Genomic DNA, 17507 nt, shown 5'->3' with positions numbered 1-17507 from the left:
GCTTTAAGTCCGTCGTGATGGTAGAGTCTCAAAATGGCCGCTTCTCCTCCATGTGTTTGAATGTGACAGAAGGATCTTTATTATTTAATTCTTCGTTGTTCACGCTTAACAACATATAAAATATTATTCAGACCAAAAACGCAAACGTATTGATAATACACTAACTTGTAAAAATGGTGAGTAACCTTTGAGTTGTTGTACTTCGTGTTGTTAGCTGTCAGGCTAAGGACTACAGTGTGTAAATCACATGTTATTAAGAAACTAGGACTTTTAAACATTAATTATACATATACATTCATTGTCTGTTTGCTAAAAAAGTCGATTGAATAAAATTTAGGTTGGATTTGGTGACATAACATCATTTGTGTTGAGTTAGCAAGCTGTTTTATTGTAATAGTGAATTTGTTTATATCGATAATTATCACGACAAATGTTTTCTTTCGCATTTTAGGCAGATTTATGCGTATGGTTTAAAGTTGTAAACAGTCCCTTTTACTTATAAATGACTGTTTTATTGTAAGAACATGACAAATTTTCCAAATCTGACGTACAATATTATTCATAAAATATTTATTAAGTTTAAATTTATTTTGCAACCTGTTCCTTATTCGAATATTTTACCAGATACATTAATTTCTTAGAGGTTAAACATAATCATGAATCAAATCTTTATTATTCACTTTTTCAGGAAATCATGCAGGTGTAAGTTCAATATTATTTACATATCAGCTACTGTTTAGTTCGCTTTTACTTCTGCTTATTATATTGAAGCTTATAGGATCTACATCACTATAATTATCATGTACTTGCCCTAGCACTAAATGACTGTATTTTATTAATGCTCTTCAGCCGCACAGAAAGAAGAAATCCTTCATCAACAAGAAGAACGCTGTGTCTTTCCACCTGGTTCACAGAAGTCAGAAAGATCCTCTGGCCGCAGATGAAACTGCCCCTCAACATGTCCTTCTGCCCACCGTCAGGGTAAATACACCAAACACACTTTACAGAAAGTCAGACAGGCCTAGTATACAAGTGTGTCTCTGACTAGGAATGCACAACAACAATTATTCAGGCTTGTTGAAAATACAGAGGTCTATATATGCTAAATACAGAGGTGACACGGCCGTGTCATTTTCTTCCCCAGTATCACGCAGCCTGTGCTTATGTGTGTCTACAGGTGGAGTTGGAGAAGAGGAAAGAGGAACAGCGCAACTTTGGCGTGTTTTTCGACGATGATTACGATTACCTGCAGCACCTGAGAGAGTCGACTCAGACCGCTGAGCTGATTTCTGCTCCACGTGTTCGCAGAGATGCTCGACTGAAGCCTGCAGATGATGAAGAGCACATGGAGGAAGAGGACGGCAGCGTCCCTGTAAGGACAAGCGGCAGCACACATCTGCATATCTGATCACGTTTGAACATCTGACAATGATTATATTAGGGTTGGGCATCTAAGCTATAATGCCGATCCGATACGCATCTCGATACAAAGAATACGATCCGATATATTAGCGATACATTTATGACATATTGCGATGCAACACGATACGATTCACTCCCATATCATAATACAATGCGATAATTCAGCACTAATTAGATCAAGTTTATGAGATTATGTGAAAGAGGATGTTGTGCCATTGAATGAGTTTGATTATTTATAAACCAAGCAAAACCAAGACTTTTTTTACAAACTGGCTCTTCTCTCAGAGCCAGAGTGTCAGTTTACAGTAGAGGGCCATTTTAGAACATATAGCACATATTATTTAAGTATTTTCAAGATAAACAGAATGTATAAGTGCAATATATATATTAAAATATATATATTTGCACTCTTTCAACATAAAGGTTTAGCATTGCACAACAAGAATTGTGATTTAACTTTTCAACTATGAAAACAAGTTTTACAAAGATATATTTTGCCACTGAATATTCAAAACTTAAGGTTGTGAACTAGCAGTGTTATGCTGCTTTGAAACATCACTGTCACTGTAAACAACAGGCTAATAAAAATATAACAAACCAGCAATCTTCTTGCTGTGAGGTGGTCAAATTACCCACTGTGCCACCGTAACACCCATTATTTTTATCATTATTATAATTATTAATATTATTATTATTATTATTATTAAATAAAAATTAACAGGAGGAGGTGTTTAAAACCTTCGTTCTCCGTGACACTAGGCTGAATATCTTTGCAGATGAACAATGCAATAACATCCGTTATTGGCGTAGAGCGCACAAAACTGTTGCACGTGGAAAAAAAAGCTTGCAATGCTTTTCTCACCACTTTTGGAGCTGGTACTGTAGCTACAGTTGAAGCAGTGCGAAAGCCGTGGATGCAGGAACACTGGAAGATGCTTTCACAACAACACCGTGGCGCCGCTTCAAGTGAGATTTCAGATTAGTCGTACTGCCCGCGTATTTTACAGATGCGCGGCACATTTTGCAAATTGCATCTGTCCTGTCAAGTCGTCCATCCTTAAATCCATAATGTTGCCATACTTTAGATTTAAAACTCGGTGAGGAATAAAATGTTTGTTTTGCTTCTCGCGCTTTCTGAGGGCGCTCCACTCGCTTCATCCGCACACCTGATACACTGAGTTGTAGTGTAAGTGTACACATCCGCAAATCCGTTGCTAAGGCTTACTTTATGTAGGTCAATTAAATTATGCGTCAAAAACAGGTTGACAACACTTGTTAATAAATAAAAAATACATTCTATATTAAAAATATAAGCTGTATCTCGGAAAAACCGATGCATCTCGCAAAAATCGATGCATCTCGAATTGCTTCCAAAATTTCATTCATCCTCTGCTGCTCTACCGATGCACTCGCATCGTGCACGCGCATGACCGCGTATCGATACATATCGGTTAATCTTCCCATCCCTAGATTATATGTATTGTTCAGATTGACTACCCTTTTGTTATGTTGGTGGCTGTTTTTGCCCCATTGACTACCATTATAATCACATTTTTTGATTGCAAATTCATGACAGCATATAATCATGCGCTCTTTATTGTTGGTGGTTTTCCCTGTTGTTATGAGGTCAAATGTGTTATTTTTACTGGTGATCATCAGTTGGCAGCATTAACCCTTTAGATAGGCATGTGCAAAAAAAAAAGTTTTTCTTTTATATGAAGGTCTATCAGGGCTTGAAATTCCGACCATTTTGGTCGCATATGCGCCCGAAATTTTATCTGTGCGACCTTAAAATATATTTGGGAGCATTTTTGCGAGTGCTTAAAATTGTTGTGTGCGACCAGTTTTTACTGCAAAATGTTCACCACATGCGCGGATTCGGGAGACATTCACGCAGAATGCATCTCTAAGCTCTTTGTCTGCACTTGAAACGCAGCGCTCAGGGATGGTTTAAAACAGTTGTCATGTCAACTTGCTGCAGTAAACAAATCCAAGTCCGTAATGCTTGCCCCGCCTTCGCGCTCTTCTTATTGGCCCACCACTGCTCTAGCACTGAACGTGAATGATTGGTTAATATCAGCTGTCAATCACTCAGCGCCTTCTGGCTTCGGATGACAGAGAGCTACTACCGCTAATAATTGTAAAGCGCTGAAGATGAGAATGAAGATAACACTGACAGATTTTGTTTGAGAAACCATGGCATCTACAGTTACAAATAATGACACATCTTACTAGTGATCATGTGCTGAATGTTAATCCACCATCTACACTTTTCTAAGAGTAGAAGACTTCCATTGGCTTCAAGTCCGCTATGAAAATTCTGTGGGATGGAGTTTTCAGGTAACTGTTTGCCACATCCAGCACGAAAGCTTCTGTTTAATCCTTCATATAATCGCCAGATGCTGTCCGCCGTGCTAGGGGCAGCTATATGTCAAATTTAACACCACATACACACCATCGCAAACGGGCTTACACTGATTAAACTAACATTGCTACTCCTAAAAAGACCGGTATTGCTAGTAACATGTATGCATATAATAAGGTACAGTATATGTCAAAAGCATCAGTGCAATATCCGACAGCACTTGTGAGAACAGCACAGTTATACAGTTATAAAAATGTATTTTTTTGTGAGAACGGGATTTCGTTGAGACATATTTTCCTCACGCTTGCATATAACGTTATACATGATTTTTTTTTTTTGCTTGTTAGTTTGATTAGTGTTGGTTTCAAATACAATAAATAAGTTTGTATAAAACTTGTAGTAACAGTGCTCATAATTGATGGGTGCGACTAAATTTTGGCTGATGTGCCTAAATTTTTAAAGTTAGGAGCACCGGTGCTACCAAGCAAAAAGGTTAATTTCGAGCCCTGTCTATGGAGTATATAGTGTGTGTGCGGAAATACGCTTAGTATGTTTGCCATGTTCTAAGAGCTGAGCTGCTTATTTAGATTTTCTTAGACGTTGGCTTATATGGTTTATATGTGGTTATAATGGAAGTCAATGGGGCAAAAACAGCCACCAACATAATGAAAGGGTAGGAAATTTGCCCAGAGTGTCTTTACTGTCGAGGGCATTTTTCCAAAATATGAGTAAGATTTGTCACTAAAAATCATTTAATTTGCTGAAGACGTCAAACATTGCTACGCTCTACTTGTGTCTCCCACAGTTGATGAAGTTGTGTTTTGCCGAGCTCATGATGTTTTGTGTTGATGTTTTCATGCAGGAAGCCTCCATCAAACTGCCCTCGTCTGTGTTCGCATCTGAGTTTGAAGAGGAAGTGGGTTTATTAAACAAAGCAGCTCCTATTTCAGGTGAGTCAGAGAGTTGGTGCTCATCCTAATGCATCCTTTAACTTGTCTGCAGAAAAGACAATGCTTTACTGACTTTATTATTAAGCCTCCTGTTGACATGATTTAGAGGCTTTAATATGTACAAAACTCAGCTCCGCATGTCTTAAAGGGGAATTATGCATAAATCATTTGAATAAGGGTTTAAACACAGTTGTGTGGCTGCAGTGTGTGAATATAAGCAGCTTCTATTAATTGCACTTTTAAACCAAAAAATTGCATTTGCAGGCCCTCAATAACCTCTCACACGTATGATATTATTATTACAAACATTTAAAATAAATAAATAAGCGTAATATGCCTGTAGTTTAAACAAACACAGTTAAATACATTTAAACCAATGCAGCTTTGCATCTTTCTTTCCAGGGCCGCGGTTGGACATGGATCCTGACATCGTGGCTGCTCTGGATGAGGACTTTGATTTTGACGACCCAGAGAACATGCTGGAAGACGACTTCATAATCAAGGCCAATGACGTCATGGGGTAAAACTCACTAATGACTGTTGCTGCGTCCCAACTCGCAAACTTATACTACATTCTGAAAGTATGTACGTTCATTTCAGTGTGTAACAGAAGAGCAGGTAAGCTTTGGGACTTTGGGTCACCTGTCAATAATCTCGACACATCATCCACATATCGTTCATATTTAGTTATCTACCTTATTAGAGCTTCAGCAGAGGTTTAATCTTTCATGCAGAGAAATCTTGGTTGTTTGCATGATTAAGCATTTTGAAGGTAATGTTCAAACACGTCTTTATATAAGTTTACATTGTTGTTGCAGATAAAATATAACATGAGAAATGTGATTGAAATATTTTTCAGTTGGGTAGATATTAGGGGCGACGCAGTGGGTAGCACGTTCGCCTCACAGCAAGAAGGTCGCTGGGTCGCTGATTCGATCCTCGGCTCAGTTGGCATTTCTGTGTGGAGTTTGCATGTTCTCCCTGCGTTCGCGTGGGTTTCCTCCAGATACTCCGGTTTCCCCCACAGTCCAAAGACATGCGGTACAGGTGAATTGGGTAAGCTAAATTGTCCGTAGTGTATGTGTGTGTGGATGTTTCCCAGAAATGGGTTGCGGCTGGAAGGGCATCCGCTGCATAAAAAAACTTGCTGGATAAGTCGGCGGTTCATTCCTCTGTGGCGACCCCGGATTAATAAAGGCACTAAGCCGACAAGAAAATGAATGAATGAATGGGTAGATATTAATTAATAGTCGATTAAAAGACTTCACTGAAGCCTCTTTACTTGGCGGTTGGTCTTGCATGTCCGCCATGCTTGTCGTTTTTTTACACTTTCCCCCGAGTTTGTAGTTCTAATGGAATGTAGTGTAAAAATGTAGTGTATTATGGGCAGTGTTAGCAGTTAGCATACGTACAGTTCTACATTTTGAATTTCTATTGGAAATTGTAGACCATCCTGGAACCTTTGGCATATTTTTTAACATGCTACGGTTTGGAACCGTACTACATTACATGACAAAATACTTGTCGTCTTTCAAAGTTTTAGCAACAACAAACAATAACTTGACTTCGGGTTGATCATTTGGTATCAGAAGTGGTTAACTGAAAGGCAAAGGTCTCTAGATTACGCTTATTTTACTTAAATAAAATATGATCATGCCTCAAGCTTTATTTCATTAGGACAGTAAGGTCTGACTTTGCTCAGACAAAAGTCTTGTCACTGAACAGAAATAATGTCCAGTATAGAATATAAAGTCCTGCTGCAGTGGAGACAGAATGAATATTGTGTCTGACTCCATCATGAGCTTTGAGGACTGCATCCATACATCTCTGACATGACTCAAATCACTGATTAATAAAGTCATCTGGAGGCAAAGAAAGCGTTTTTGCAGGACTCCCAGAGCTCATCAAGATTCTTTGGATTCATCTTCAATGCCTCCTCTTCCATCTTACCCCAGACATGCTCAATAATGTTCATGTCTGGTGACTGGGCTGGCCAATCCTGGAGCACCTTCTTTGCTTTTCAGGAGCTTTGATTTGGAGGCTGAAGTATGAGAAGGAGCGCTATCCTGCTGGAGAATTTGCCCTCTCCTGTGGTTTGTAATGTAATGGGCAGCACAAATGTCTTGACACCTCAGGCTGTTGATGTTGCCGTGCACTCTGCAGATTTCTCACACACCCCTATACTGAATGTAACCCCAAACCATGATTTTTCCTCCATCAAACTTAACTGATTTCTGTGAAAATCTTGGCTCCATGCTGGTTCCAGTAGGTCTTCTGCAGTATTTGTGATGATTAGGATGCAGCTCCACAGATGATTCATCTGAAAAATCCACCTTCTGCCACTTTTACAAATGATCAACTAGAAGTCAAGTTATTATTTGTTGCTCTTACAACTGGGATCCACAACAAGACTTTTGTCAGGTAGTGTATTTAGGACAGACGGTATGCGAATTGGGACACAGTATAAAGCATTCACATCACAAATAAAGGAGCATGATCTACTACAGTGCATCAGTAATTGAGAAAAGTGTTTGTGTTGTGTAAATAAATGTAAAGAGTCAGCCAATGAGGTGAATGCTCATAACCCGCCCCCACGTCAGGTGTCATACGGTAGTTTTCTTGTGTTTTTGACCCCAGGGGTGGTGGTGGTGGTGGTGAGGATGATGATGATGATGAATGGGAGGACACAGATGATGATGATGGTGAAGAACAGGATTTTGATTCAGAGGCCGGTCTGTCAGATGATGAGGAAGGCAGACGAAGAGAGTTCATGTTTGCTGATTGCGAGACCAAGACTCGATTTACAGAGTATTCACTCACATCCTCTGTCATGAGGAGAAACGAGCAGCTCACACTCCTGGACGATCGCTTTGATGAGGTCAGTCGGCTGATTTAACAAACACACACACACACACACACACACACACACACACACTCACACACACACACACACAGATGAATGCGAACATACACGAGTGAACATATGGACGAAGAAACACACACCAGCAGCTGCAGAACACACACACATGTATGAACACACATTAATTAACACACACACACACCCCTAACAGCAGCAGAACACACATGGACGAACACACATACACATTAATGAACACCCATAGACAAATACATGGACGAACACACATGAACGAATGCACACGCACACAGAAACATACACACAGACAAACACGCACATGAACAAATGCACACATAAACGAACACACACACAGGAATACATACATATACAATCACTTACACACACGCACACACACACACACACACACACACACAAGTGCGAACATACACCGATGAATACATGGATGAAAACTCGCATACATGAATGAACACACACATGAACGAACACGAATGAATGAACACAAACACATATGAACTAACATGCTTGAATGGACACACACACAATTGAGCGCACACACCAACAGCAATACACACACACACATGAACACACACAAAAACGAACGGACACACACACACACACAAACTAACTAACAAACAAACAATCACAAACAAAAACACCCAATCGAACACACACACACACACACACCCACTATCACCAGCAGCATAACACTTAAACACAGACATGAACACACACACAGGAATACAAACACACACACACATGACCACACACTTTCTTTTTTGCTTACAAATTTCTCTAATACAGCATTGGTAAGGAGTCTGATTATCTATAATATACACTGAAGGACTAAAACACACTCCTGATATTGTTTATTTGACACTGAACTATCTAGTTGTTTGATTAAAGTAATCATGATGTGTGTGTTTGTTGTGCTGTTGAACAGTTTTACAAGCAGTTTGATGATGATGAGATCGGAGCGCTGGATAATGCAGAGCTGGAGGGATACATTGAGCCGGACAGTGCTCGGCTGGAGGAGGTCATCAAAGACTACTTCATACAGAAAGAGAAAGAGTGAGTGTGTGTTAGTGTGTGTGTACTTGTATTCATCAAAATGTCCCCACAAGTATGCATCACATGGATTGGGCGTGGCTAACATATTTAACCACGCCCCCTCCACTATGACCACAAACAAGTGGTGAGCAGGAGTGTCTGTTAGGTTGCAATATCTCTCCCCAAACCCTTTTCCTGATCTTTCTGAATGAAATGCTTACTTTACGACATCCAATCAGCTTGTAGTAGATAAAACAAGCCACGCCCACTGTTTTCTCATTTAATATATAATTTCTCTAGGAATTACCTCAAATTTCCCCTATGCAAAGTCTCCATAAAGATGTGTGTGTGTGTGTGTGTGTGTGTGTGTGTGTGTGTGTGTGTGTGTGTGTGTGTGTGTGTGTGTGTGTGTGTGTGTGTGTGTGTGTGTGTGTGTGTGTGTGTGTGTGTGTGTGTGTTTTGTGTGTGTGTGTGTGTGTTTTGTGTGTGTTTTGTGTGTGTGTGTGTGTGTGTGTGTGTGTGTGTGTGTGAGAGAGAGAGATCACTTATCATCATCTGTGTGTGTGTAGCTGTCAGAAGCCAGATCAGCTGGGGCCTGCAGAGCTGCCATCGGTGAGAGAGGAAGATGAGGAGGATGAAGATGCAGATGAAGAGCTGGAGACTGAGAGGATGGTGATCGAGCCACCTGCAGAGCGCTGGGACTGTGAGACCATCATCAGTGAGTCTCTCAGGATTATCAGTCATTTAGGCTCTGTTTACATGCGAGAGTGTGACGTTAACATCTGATCACAACTGAACGATGCTTATAGAGACACTTCCTCTCAGAATTGATCATTTGCTCACACTCCACTTGAGCCAAACCTGTCTGAGTTTGTATTTTATGCTGAGGTTTTTTGGGTAATCAAAACAGCTTTCGCCCCCGTTGACTTCCATAGTATGTTTTGTTTTTATACCTGAAATGGAAGTCAATGAAGAACAACAACTTGGTTTCCAACATTCTTCAAATGTTTTGTGTTGAGGAGAAAAAGAAACTCAAATTGGAATTGACGTGTGTGTGAATGCTCTGTTTCAGACAGATATTCTTTGTTGTTTGTTTGTCATTTTAACTTTTCTGTATCATTTTATTTCTTCATTCATAATTTTTTACCTATTCTGTTTAGTCCAGAGATGCCCAAATTCGCTCCTGGAGGGGGCGCTGTCCTTTAGCTCTAATTTTCTTTAACACGCCTGGAAGTTTTTATTATACCCAGAAAGTGCTTGATTAGCTGCTTTAGGTGTATCTAATTGGGGTTGGAGATAAACTCTGCAGGACTTCAGTTCATTTCATCTTTATTTCTATAGCACTTTACAATGTAGATTGTGTCAAAGCTGCTTAACATGGAAGTTCTAGTAAATTAAAACTGTGTCAGTCCAGTTTTCAGAGTTGAAGATCAGTTTAGTTCAGTTCAGTGTGGTTTAATTTTCACTGCTGAAAGCCCAAACACTTGAGAGGAAATTCATCAATCTGCAGCTCCACAAGTCCCAAACTAAGCAAGTCAGTGGCGACAGTCACGAGTAAAATGAAAAGAATCAATGAAAATGCTGGTTAATTTGGACCGTTTTTAATTTTGGTAGTTGAAAAACCCACATATTTATAATGTCTTGACTTTTCCTAAATAGTTTTATATTTCTATCTAACATTATTTTATTAAAGAGCTTATTGTTGGAACTCCACTACAAATACATCAAATACTCATTGGGAAAGTTTTTACTGTTGTATTTTTCACAAACGTTACCCGAGATCTTCTTCCATCATGTCTGTCTGTTGTCTGAGGCGGCCGAGGGAGGAGATTAAGGCACACTGACAGGCACGTGGAAACGGTGGGTGTGAAGGACTAGCCTTAAAGGCGCAGTACACAAAAACAGCCACCTGCTGCTCAGAGTTATAAAATAGAAACTTGTAAAGGTAAAATAAAAAATCAGATAGGTGTTTTGAGCTGAATCTTTTCAGACACATTCTGGAGACACAAAAGACTTATATTAAATCTGGAAAACGGGGTAACCTAGGTGCCCTTTAAAATGACAAAACACAAGATCTACAAGTATTTTTACCATAGATGCAAAAATAACCGTGTGCATTTGAGTGTCACTTTTCCTTGTGACTTTGAATATGCTTGTTTCTGTTGCCTAGCAACTTCCTGCTAACAAAATCATAAAATTCTTTATTTTCTTAAATTATTTTTGGGGGTTTTCACTTTTGGGACAGTAGAGATTTTAGACATGAAAGCATTGGGAGCAGAAAGAGGGGAAGGATTGGCAAGGAACCTCAAGCCGGGAATCAAACTTGGGCTGCTGCGAGCACTTCTGTGCAATATGTCGGCGCCCAGTACCACTAGGCCAGGGGTGTCCAAAATCGGTTCTGGAGGGCCTGTGTCCTGCTGACTTTAGCTCCAACTTGCTTCAACACAGCTGCCTGGAAGTTTCTAGTATACCTAATAAGAGCTTGATTAGCTGGTTTGGGTGTGTTTGATTATGTTTGGAGCTCAACCGACCAGAACACCGGCCCTCCAGGACTGAGTCTGGACACCCCTGCACTAGGCTATTGGCGCTGACAAAACATACATTTCTGATTGTAAAAATATAACTTCATCAATGTCTGTCAAAACAACATATTCAGTTCTGTAAAAAAGCTTGATCTCCTGCTTGTGACAGTATAAAAGAAATTGAGACGTGGACATTCATTAGTCTAGTAGCCTAACTACATATTTATAGGCTGTATTCCAAAAAGATGGTATTGTTGAGGGAATAATGACACGCATTCAAATCTTAATGTTAATATCTCAATAGAAACTTTGAATGTAAATATGACATGACAATAGGATGTTTTCTATGAGAACGGCTAAAATGATCACTATGGCCATACTACTAGCAGAAGAATTCTGGTATTTCCAGTGTTAATCGGTTAAATCTCTATTTTTGACTGACTGCAAATGATGGCGGTACTGTATGTTTGAGAATAAATAATTCCTCCTCCTCCTCTTTCAGGCACATACTCCAACCTCTACAACAGGCCCAAACTGATCCAGGACTCTCCGAAGGTGAAGAAACCCGCCTCGCACTGAGCCAGTGATTTCATTTTATTTTTATTATGAACGGTTCATTATGCAGTCAAATGAGGGAAAAAGATGAGATAACCTGGAAATCCGATTTCCAATTTAAATCCACATCCTTTTTTTGCATGCAAACCAAATTCAGGATGTAGACTGAGTTACACGTGCACAATTGTTTTCATCTAGAGCACACAGACAAAAGTAAACATGCACAGCACAGTGCATCCTTCAAAAGCATTTGGTTTATCAAATAATAGCTGAGCGATTGTGATGTGGTGATTACGGCTGTCAGATTTTTCAGCAATATCGTGGCATATTAATTCTAATACTGCGATTCAATACAGATTGTTCACTCAATGACTTGCATTCAATATATCATGACATTAATCAGTAAGTGTGTATTCATAGGGATGAACATGTTTACAAGGGGATTTATAGGGCTTAAAAACACATTAGCAAAGTAGCAAGGCCAAACCATGGTCATGGGTTTGACGTTTATTAAACGTGTGAATCGATTCTATGGGTAATAGTACACATGTAAATATGCTTGCAGCCCAAGCAGATCCGAGTGTCCAGCAAGTCTGGGATTCCTCTGGACGTCCTGCCGAAACGAGGCCTGACAGTCAAACAGGTGGAGCGGATGGAAAGGATAAACGACTCCGATCTTCCCAGAGTCTCCACACAGCCGCGCTCACGGGACGAGAACACAGAGGAGAGGAAAGCCAGAAAACAGGCTATCAAGAGCGAGAGGAAGGTGTGTGTGTGTCCCAAAACCTCACGTGATGCATCACGCTAAAAACAATAACACTTAATATGTCATTACTAGATGATTAAGTTTGTTGCTAATAATGTAAATGCTAATGTTACAAATCCCAACTTATTGCTAGCATGTTTCAGTAGGCGGTATATTAGATGGTTCTAGGATAGTTGTTAGCATTAATTAGCTTGTTGCCTTTATCAAGCTAGTTGATTTTAGCTTGTTTAACATTTTTGTTAATTATTACTAAACATTAGTGTGGTTTTAACGTGTGTTTCTGCAAGAATTTGGATGTTTAACACATTTTAGCATGGATTGACTGTTAGCATAATTTATGTAACTTACTTTTAGGATGAGTCGACTTGTTAGCACGCAATGAATTCATTATGTGCTAGCATGTTTTAGCACACTGAGTATGAATGAAAATGGTATTTAGGTTATAAATTTTAAAAAAATTTAAGTTATTGCTAGCATGTTTCAGTAGGCGTTATGTTATATGTTAGCATGTTCTAGCTAGTTGCCTTTTTTCTCAAGGATTTGCATGTTTAACATATTGTAGTATAGTATAGCCTTTTTTTAATAGTTAGCATGATTTTATCATGTTTCTAGCATTTGTAGCTTGTTTTTAGAGTGAATCGACTTGCTAGTGTATTTCCAACAGCACATGTAATGTAACAACGTGCTAGCAAGTTTTAGCATATCGCTAGTATGATTGAGAATGTTATAAATGTTAACATGTTTTAACTCATTACTAGCATGTTTCAGTAGGCGTTATCTTTAGCATATTCTTGGTTAGTTGCCTTTTTTATCAAGAATTGGCATGTTTTAGCACGAAGTGGCTTGTTGCTGTCTTTTTGCTAACATTTTTTAATAAAGTTAGCCAGACTTGACATAATCGGTCATGTTTCTAGCATATGTAGCTTGCTTTCAGAATAATTCGACTTGTTGGAATGTTCCCAGTAGCACATGTAATGAATTAACAATATGCTAGCTTGTTTTAGCACATCGCTGGTATGATGATTGAATATGTTATAAATTTTAACATGTTTTAACCTGTCGCTAGCATGTTTCAGTTGGCGTTATGTTAGCAGGTTCTTGGCTAGTTGCCAGTTTTTTTTCTCAGGAATTTGTTTGTTCTTATGTTTCCAGAAGCACATGTAATTAATGAACAATATTCTAGCATGTTTTAGCACATTGCTAGTATGATTGAGAACGTTATAAATGTTAACATGTTTTAACTTGTTGCTAGCATGTTTCAGTAGGTGTTTTGTTTACACATTATAGGCTAGTTGCCAGCTTTTTCTCAGGAATTAGTTTGTTAGTATGCTTCCAAAAGCACATGTAATGAATTAACAATACGCTAGCATGTTTTAGCACATTGCTAGTATGATTGAGAACTTTATAAATGTTAACATGTTTTAACCTAAATTTGAACACGTTTTAAGTTATTGCTAGCATGTTTCAGTTGGCATTATGTTAGCACATTATAGGCTAGTTGCAATTTTTTTCTCAGGAATTAGTTTGTTAGTATGTTTTCAGAAGCACGTGTAATGAATTAACAAAATGCTAGCATGTTTTAGCGTATCGCTAGTATGATTGAGAACTTTATAAATGTTAACATGTTTTAACTTATGCTAGCATGTTTCAGTTGGCATTATGTTAGCAGGTTCTAGACTTGGGTCCAGGCTTTCTTTGTGATTTACCAAAGTTTATCTCTGAAGTGAGAAATATGTCGGTTATAATGGTCTTCATTGAGCTGAAAGTCACTAGCACACTAGCATTCATGTTTGCTTTACTTCCTTGCTTCAGGAGAGGAGGACCGAGAAGAAAGCAAACAAACTGGCGTTCAAACAGGAGAAGCAGATGCAGGAGAAACAGATGGTTCATTTAAGAGCAAACGTTCAGGGCATGAAGCTTTCATAGAGACTACAGGACCTTAGTGAAGACACTTCTGTTCACAGGCCACAAGGGTAACGATGACATCACTCACTGTACCTGTCCAGGACTACTATGTTTCTTGAGGCAGTTCTAAAAAACATTCTCTAACAGTGTTGCCATGGAAACATCGGAATGAATGGAACCTATAGAGATGGTTCCGTTTATTTGGTTCTACTTCAGTTTGACTGTTTAATGGTAAACAGTTAAACGTTCGCTATTAGTGTTTGTATAATATGTAATTATTATTCACATCCTACAGTTTATTTCAACCAATTATTAAAAAAAAGAATCAAGTATAATTTTTTACAAAGGAATCCCACTTTTATTTAAACACTCTTCACAAAAAACCTCTCCAGCATTGGCAGATTTATTCATCAGCTTAGGTCAGACTGTATGGCTTTAGTTTATTAACATCATGACACGCATCTGTTCTTCAAAGTTCATGGATTTATACAATAAAACATCTTTGACCTGAGATAACTTCCTGTTATTGTCATGGAGTGCACATGTGATGCTACATAGTGATCTGCTTGCATCAAGCTGGAAGTACAGTAATTATACGTTTCTGAGACTAAAGTAAACCTGAACATGTTTCATACAAGCTTGAAGATCATTCAAAAGCAACAGATAAAGGTTGTTTAATACAGGAGTTTTCCTTTTTTATTTATGCCGTAGACCACAGAATATGATTATCTGATCATGAGGAACTCCTGTCCTAAAATATAAAATACATTTGTTGTTGTAAAACTTCCCATTTCTGCTGTGAAAAAAATGAATTACAAATGGATATAAAGTATTCTTCTGACTATTTCGATTTCATTAGGTTATATTGTTATTGACAGTAGTGTATACTTGTATTTATTTGCATTTAAAATTCAATCAGTTAACATTTTAATCTGTATAGTTGAATTTAAGTTTAATTATATGCCACTTTTCACAGTAAAAATTGGTTAATAATAATAATAATAATAAATTGGGTTCAAAAGCAGCTTTACAAAAGGTGTGCATGAAAATTTTTTTATAGTTTATTTTATACAGTACATTTGTAATTGTGACCTGGATATGTTTTAAACTAGCTTGAAGATAAATGAAAAAACTGTCAACAACCCCTGCCCTAAAATATAAAAGGTTTTTATTTTCGTTGTTGAAAAAAAGTTCCAGTTTATATTGTGGAAATTATTGATATAAAATATTTAGTAAAGAATATTTAGATTGAATCAGGTTATATTATTATTGACAGTAGTGTAAACCTGTATTTGCCCTTTTATTTTAATTCTCAATTTAATCTAAAGTATTTAGTTTAATTCAAGTTTATTTACAGTTGAAGTCAGAGTTATTAGCACCCCTTTGATTTTTTTTATTTTATTTGATTTTTTTTATTATTTCCCAAATGATGTTTAACAGATTCAGGAAATTTTCACAGTATGTCTGATAATATTTCTTCTTCTGGAGAAAGTCTTATTTTTTATTTTGGATAGAATATAAGCAGTTTTTAATAAAAAAAAAAAAAACATTTTCAAGACAAATATATTAGCCCCTTTAAGCTATTTTTTCAACATTCAATGTTTTAACTTGGCCATTAAAAAATCTTAATTGTTTAGCTTTGTGTAGATCTGAAATATTATTCTTGATGGTCTTAAAAAGGTCTTAAGTTTTAAATTTGACTTGATAAATCTGTAGAAACCCTGATTACAAAAGCTGTAATGTTGCAACTATTTAACAGATTTAACTTGTATTAGAGTATATTTTAAGATGCAATTTCTTCTTATTATTATCTCAGTCTTAATTGTCATGTGGTCCTTCAGAAATCATTCCACTTTTCGCTGCTAAAAACGTATTGTTATTATTTAATGTTGTAAACAGTTGCTGGTTAATATTTTTGTGATAACTGATAATTAAATAAGAAAAAAAAAAACTAAACATTTAAATGGTTTGATTTGTGTTATTGTAGCACAGTACATATTACTGAAAAATAAATAAATACAGAGGTAAATTAAATAGTTAAAGAATACATTTGGTGTGTGTTATTGGTGTGTGTAACGCCAGTGATTTCTTGAAGAGCAACACAAAATCCAATGACCTGAGCAGAGGCTGTAAAAGTTTGGAGTCAACCAGGAGAGCAGATTACATTATGAAGACAAAAAAAACAATATACACACACACATACACAGCTGAAGTCAGAATTATTAGCCCCCCTTTGAATTTTTTTTTTTTTTTTTTTATATATTTCCCAAATGATGTTTAACAGAGCAAAGAAATTTTCTCAGTATGTCTGATAATATTTTTTCTTCTGGAGAAAGTCTTATTAGTTTTATTTTGATTAGAATAAAAGCAGTTTTTAATTTTTTAAACACCATTTTAAGGTCAAAATTATTAGCTATATATTTTTTCCATAGTCTACAGAACAAACCATCGATATACAATAACTTGCCTGATTACCTAGTTAACCTAATTAACCTAGTTAAGAGTTTAAATGTCACTTTAAGCTGTATAGAAGTGTCTTGAAAAATATCAAGTCAAATATTATTTTCTGTCATCATGACAAAGATAAAATAAATCAGTTATTAGAGATGAGTTATTAAAACTATTATGTTTAGAAATGTGTTAAAACCCCTCTTTGTTAAACATAAATTGGGGAAAAAAATAAACGGGGGTAAATAATTCAGGGGGGGGCTAATAATTCTGACTGTATATTATTTTATTTAAATTTTAATTCCTTTTCAAATATTTCATAAGTGTTTTTTAACAAAGCAAGGCTATTTTTGCAGTATTTACCATTTATATTTAGCTTCTGGAAAAGGTCTCATTTCTTTTAGTTTGGCTGGAATAAAACAAATATACATATAAAAATAAAAAACGCATAAAGGTCGATATTATTTGCCCCCTTAAATGTAAGTTTTTTTTTTTTTTTTTTTTTTGGATTGATTGGCTACAAAATAATTAGTCTAATTATTCTAGTTTAGCCTTTAAATTGCACTTCAAGTTGAATGCTTGTAAAATGAATTATGTTAAGCATTTAAATGTATCCTGACAGGCCTATTAGAAAAATATTACGTAGTCA

General features: G+C 37.1%; 2 protein-coding genes across 3 annotated transcripts in view; one reads left to right on the top strand and one right to left on the bottom strand.

Annotated features, from left to right (window-relative positions):
• Positions 1-15194, top strand: ltv1 (LTV1 ribosome biogenesis factor). 2 transcript variants are annotated; one of them, NM_001002316.2, is made up of 11 exons: positions 1-176; positions 850-981; positions 1178-1372; positions 4650-4737; positions 5140-5257; positions 7375-7615; positions 8556-8683; positions 9232-9380; positions 11687-11739; positions 12305-12505; positions 14318-15194. In NM_001002316.2, exons 1-11 carry the CDS (start codon positions 174-176, stop codon positions 14429-14431), a joined length of 1422 nt encoding a protein of 473 aa, NP_001002316.2. In that variant the 5' UTR covers positions 1-173; the 3' UTR covers positions 14432-15194. The 2 variants fall into 2 exon arrangements, with proteins under 2 accessions (NP_001002316.2, XP_021326609.1); XM_021470934.3 differs by having other exon boundaries at positions 23-176; positions 5140-5258; positions 7379-7615; positions 14318-14921.
• A 2170-nt stretch (positions 15195-17364) lies between these two features.
• Positions 17365-17507, bottom strand: part of ifngr1 (interferon gamma receptor 1) — a 21291-nt gene continuing 21148 nt past the window's right edge. The window contains exon 7 of the mRNA NM_001135979.2: positions 17365-17507. This exon is cut by the window's right edge and continues 707 nt beyond it. The gene's annotated coding sequence lies outside the window, so the exon portion shown is untranslated.

This window comes from Danio rerio, chromosome 1, assembly GCF_049306965.1.
Source record: "Danio rerio strain Tuebingen ecotype United States chromosome 1, GRCz12tu, whole genome shotgun sequence".
NCBI lineage: Eukaryota > Metazoa > Chordata > Actinopteri > Cypriniformes > Danionidae > Danio > Danio rerio.
The sequence above is the reverse complement of the archived record's forward strand: the minus strand, read 5'-3'. Positions and strand labels throughout refer to the sequence as shown.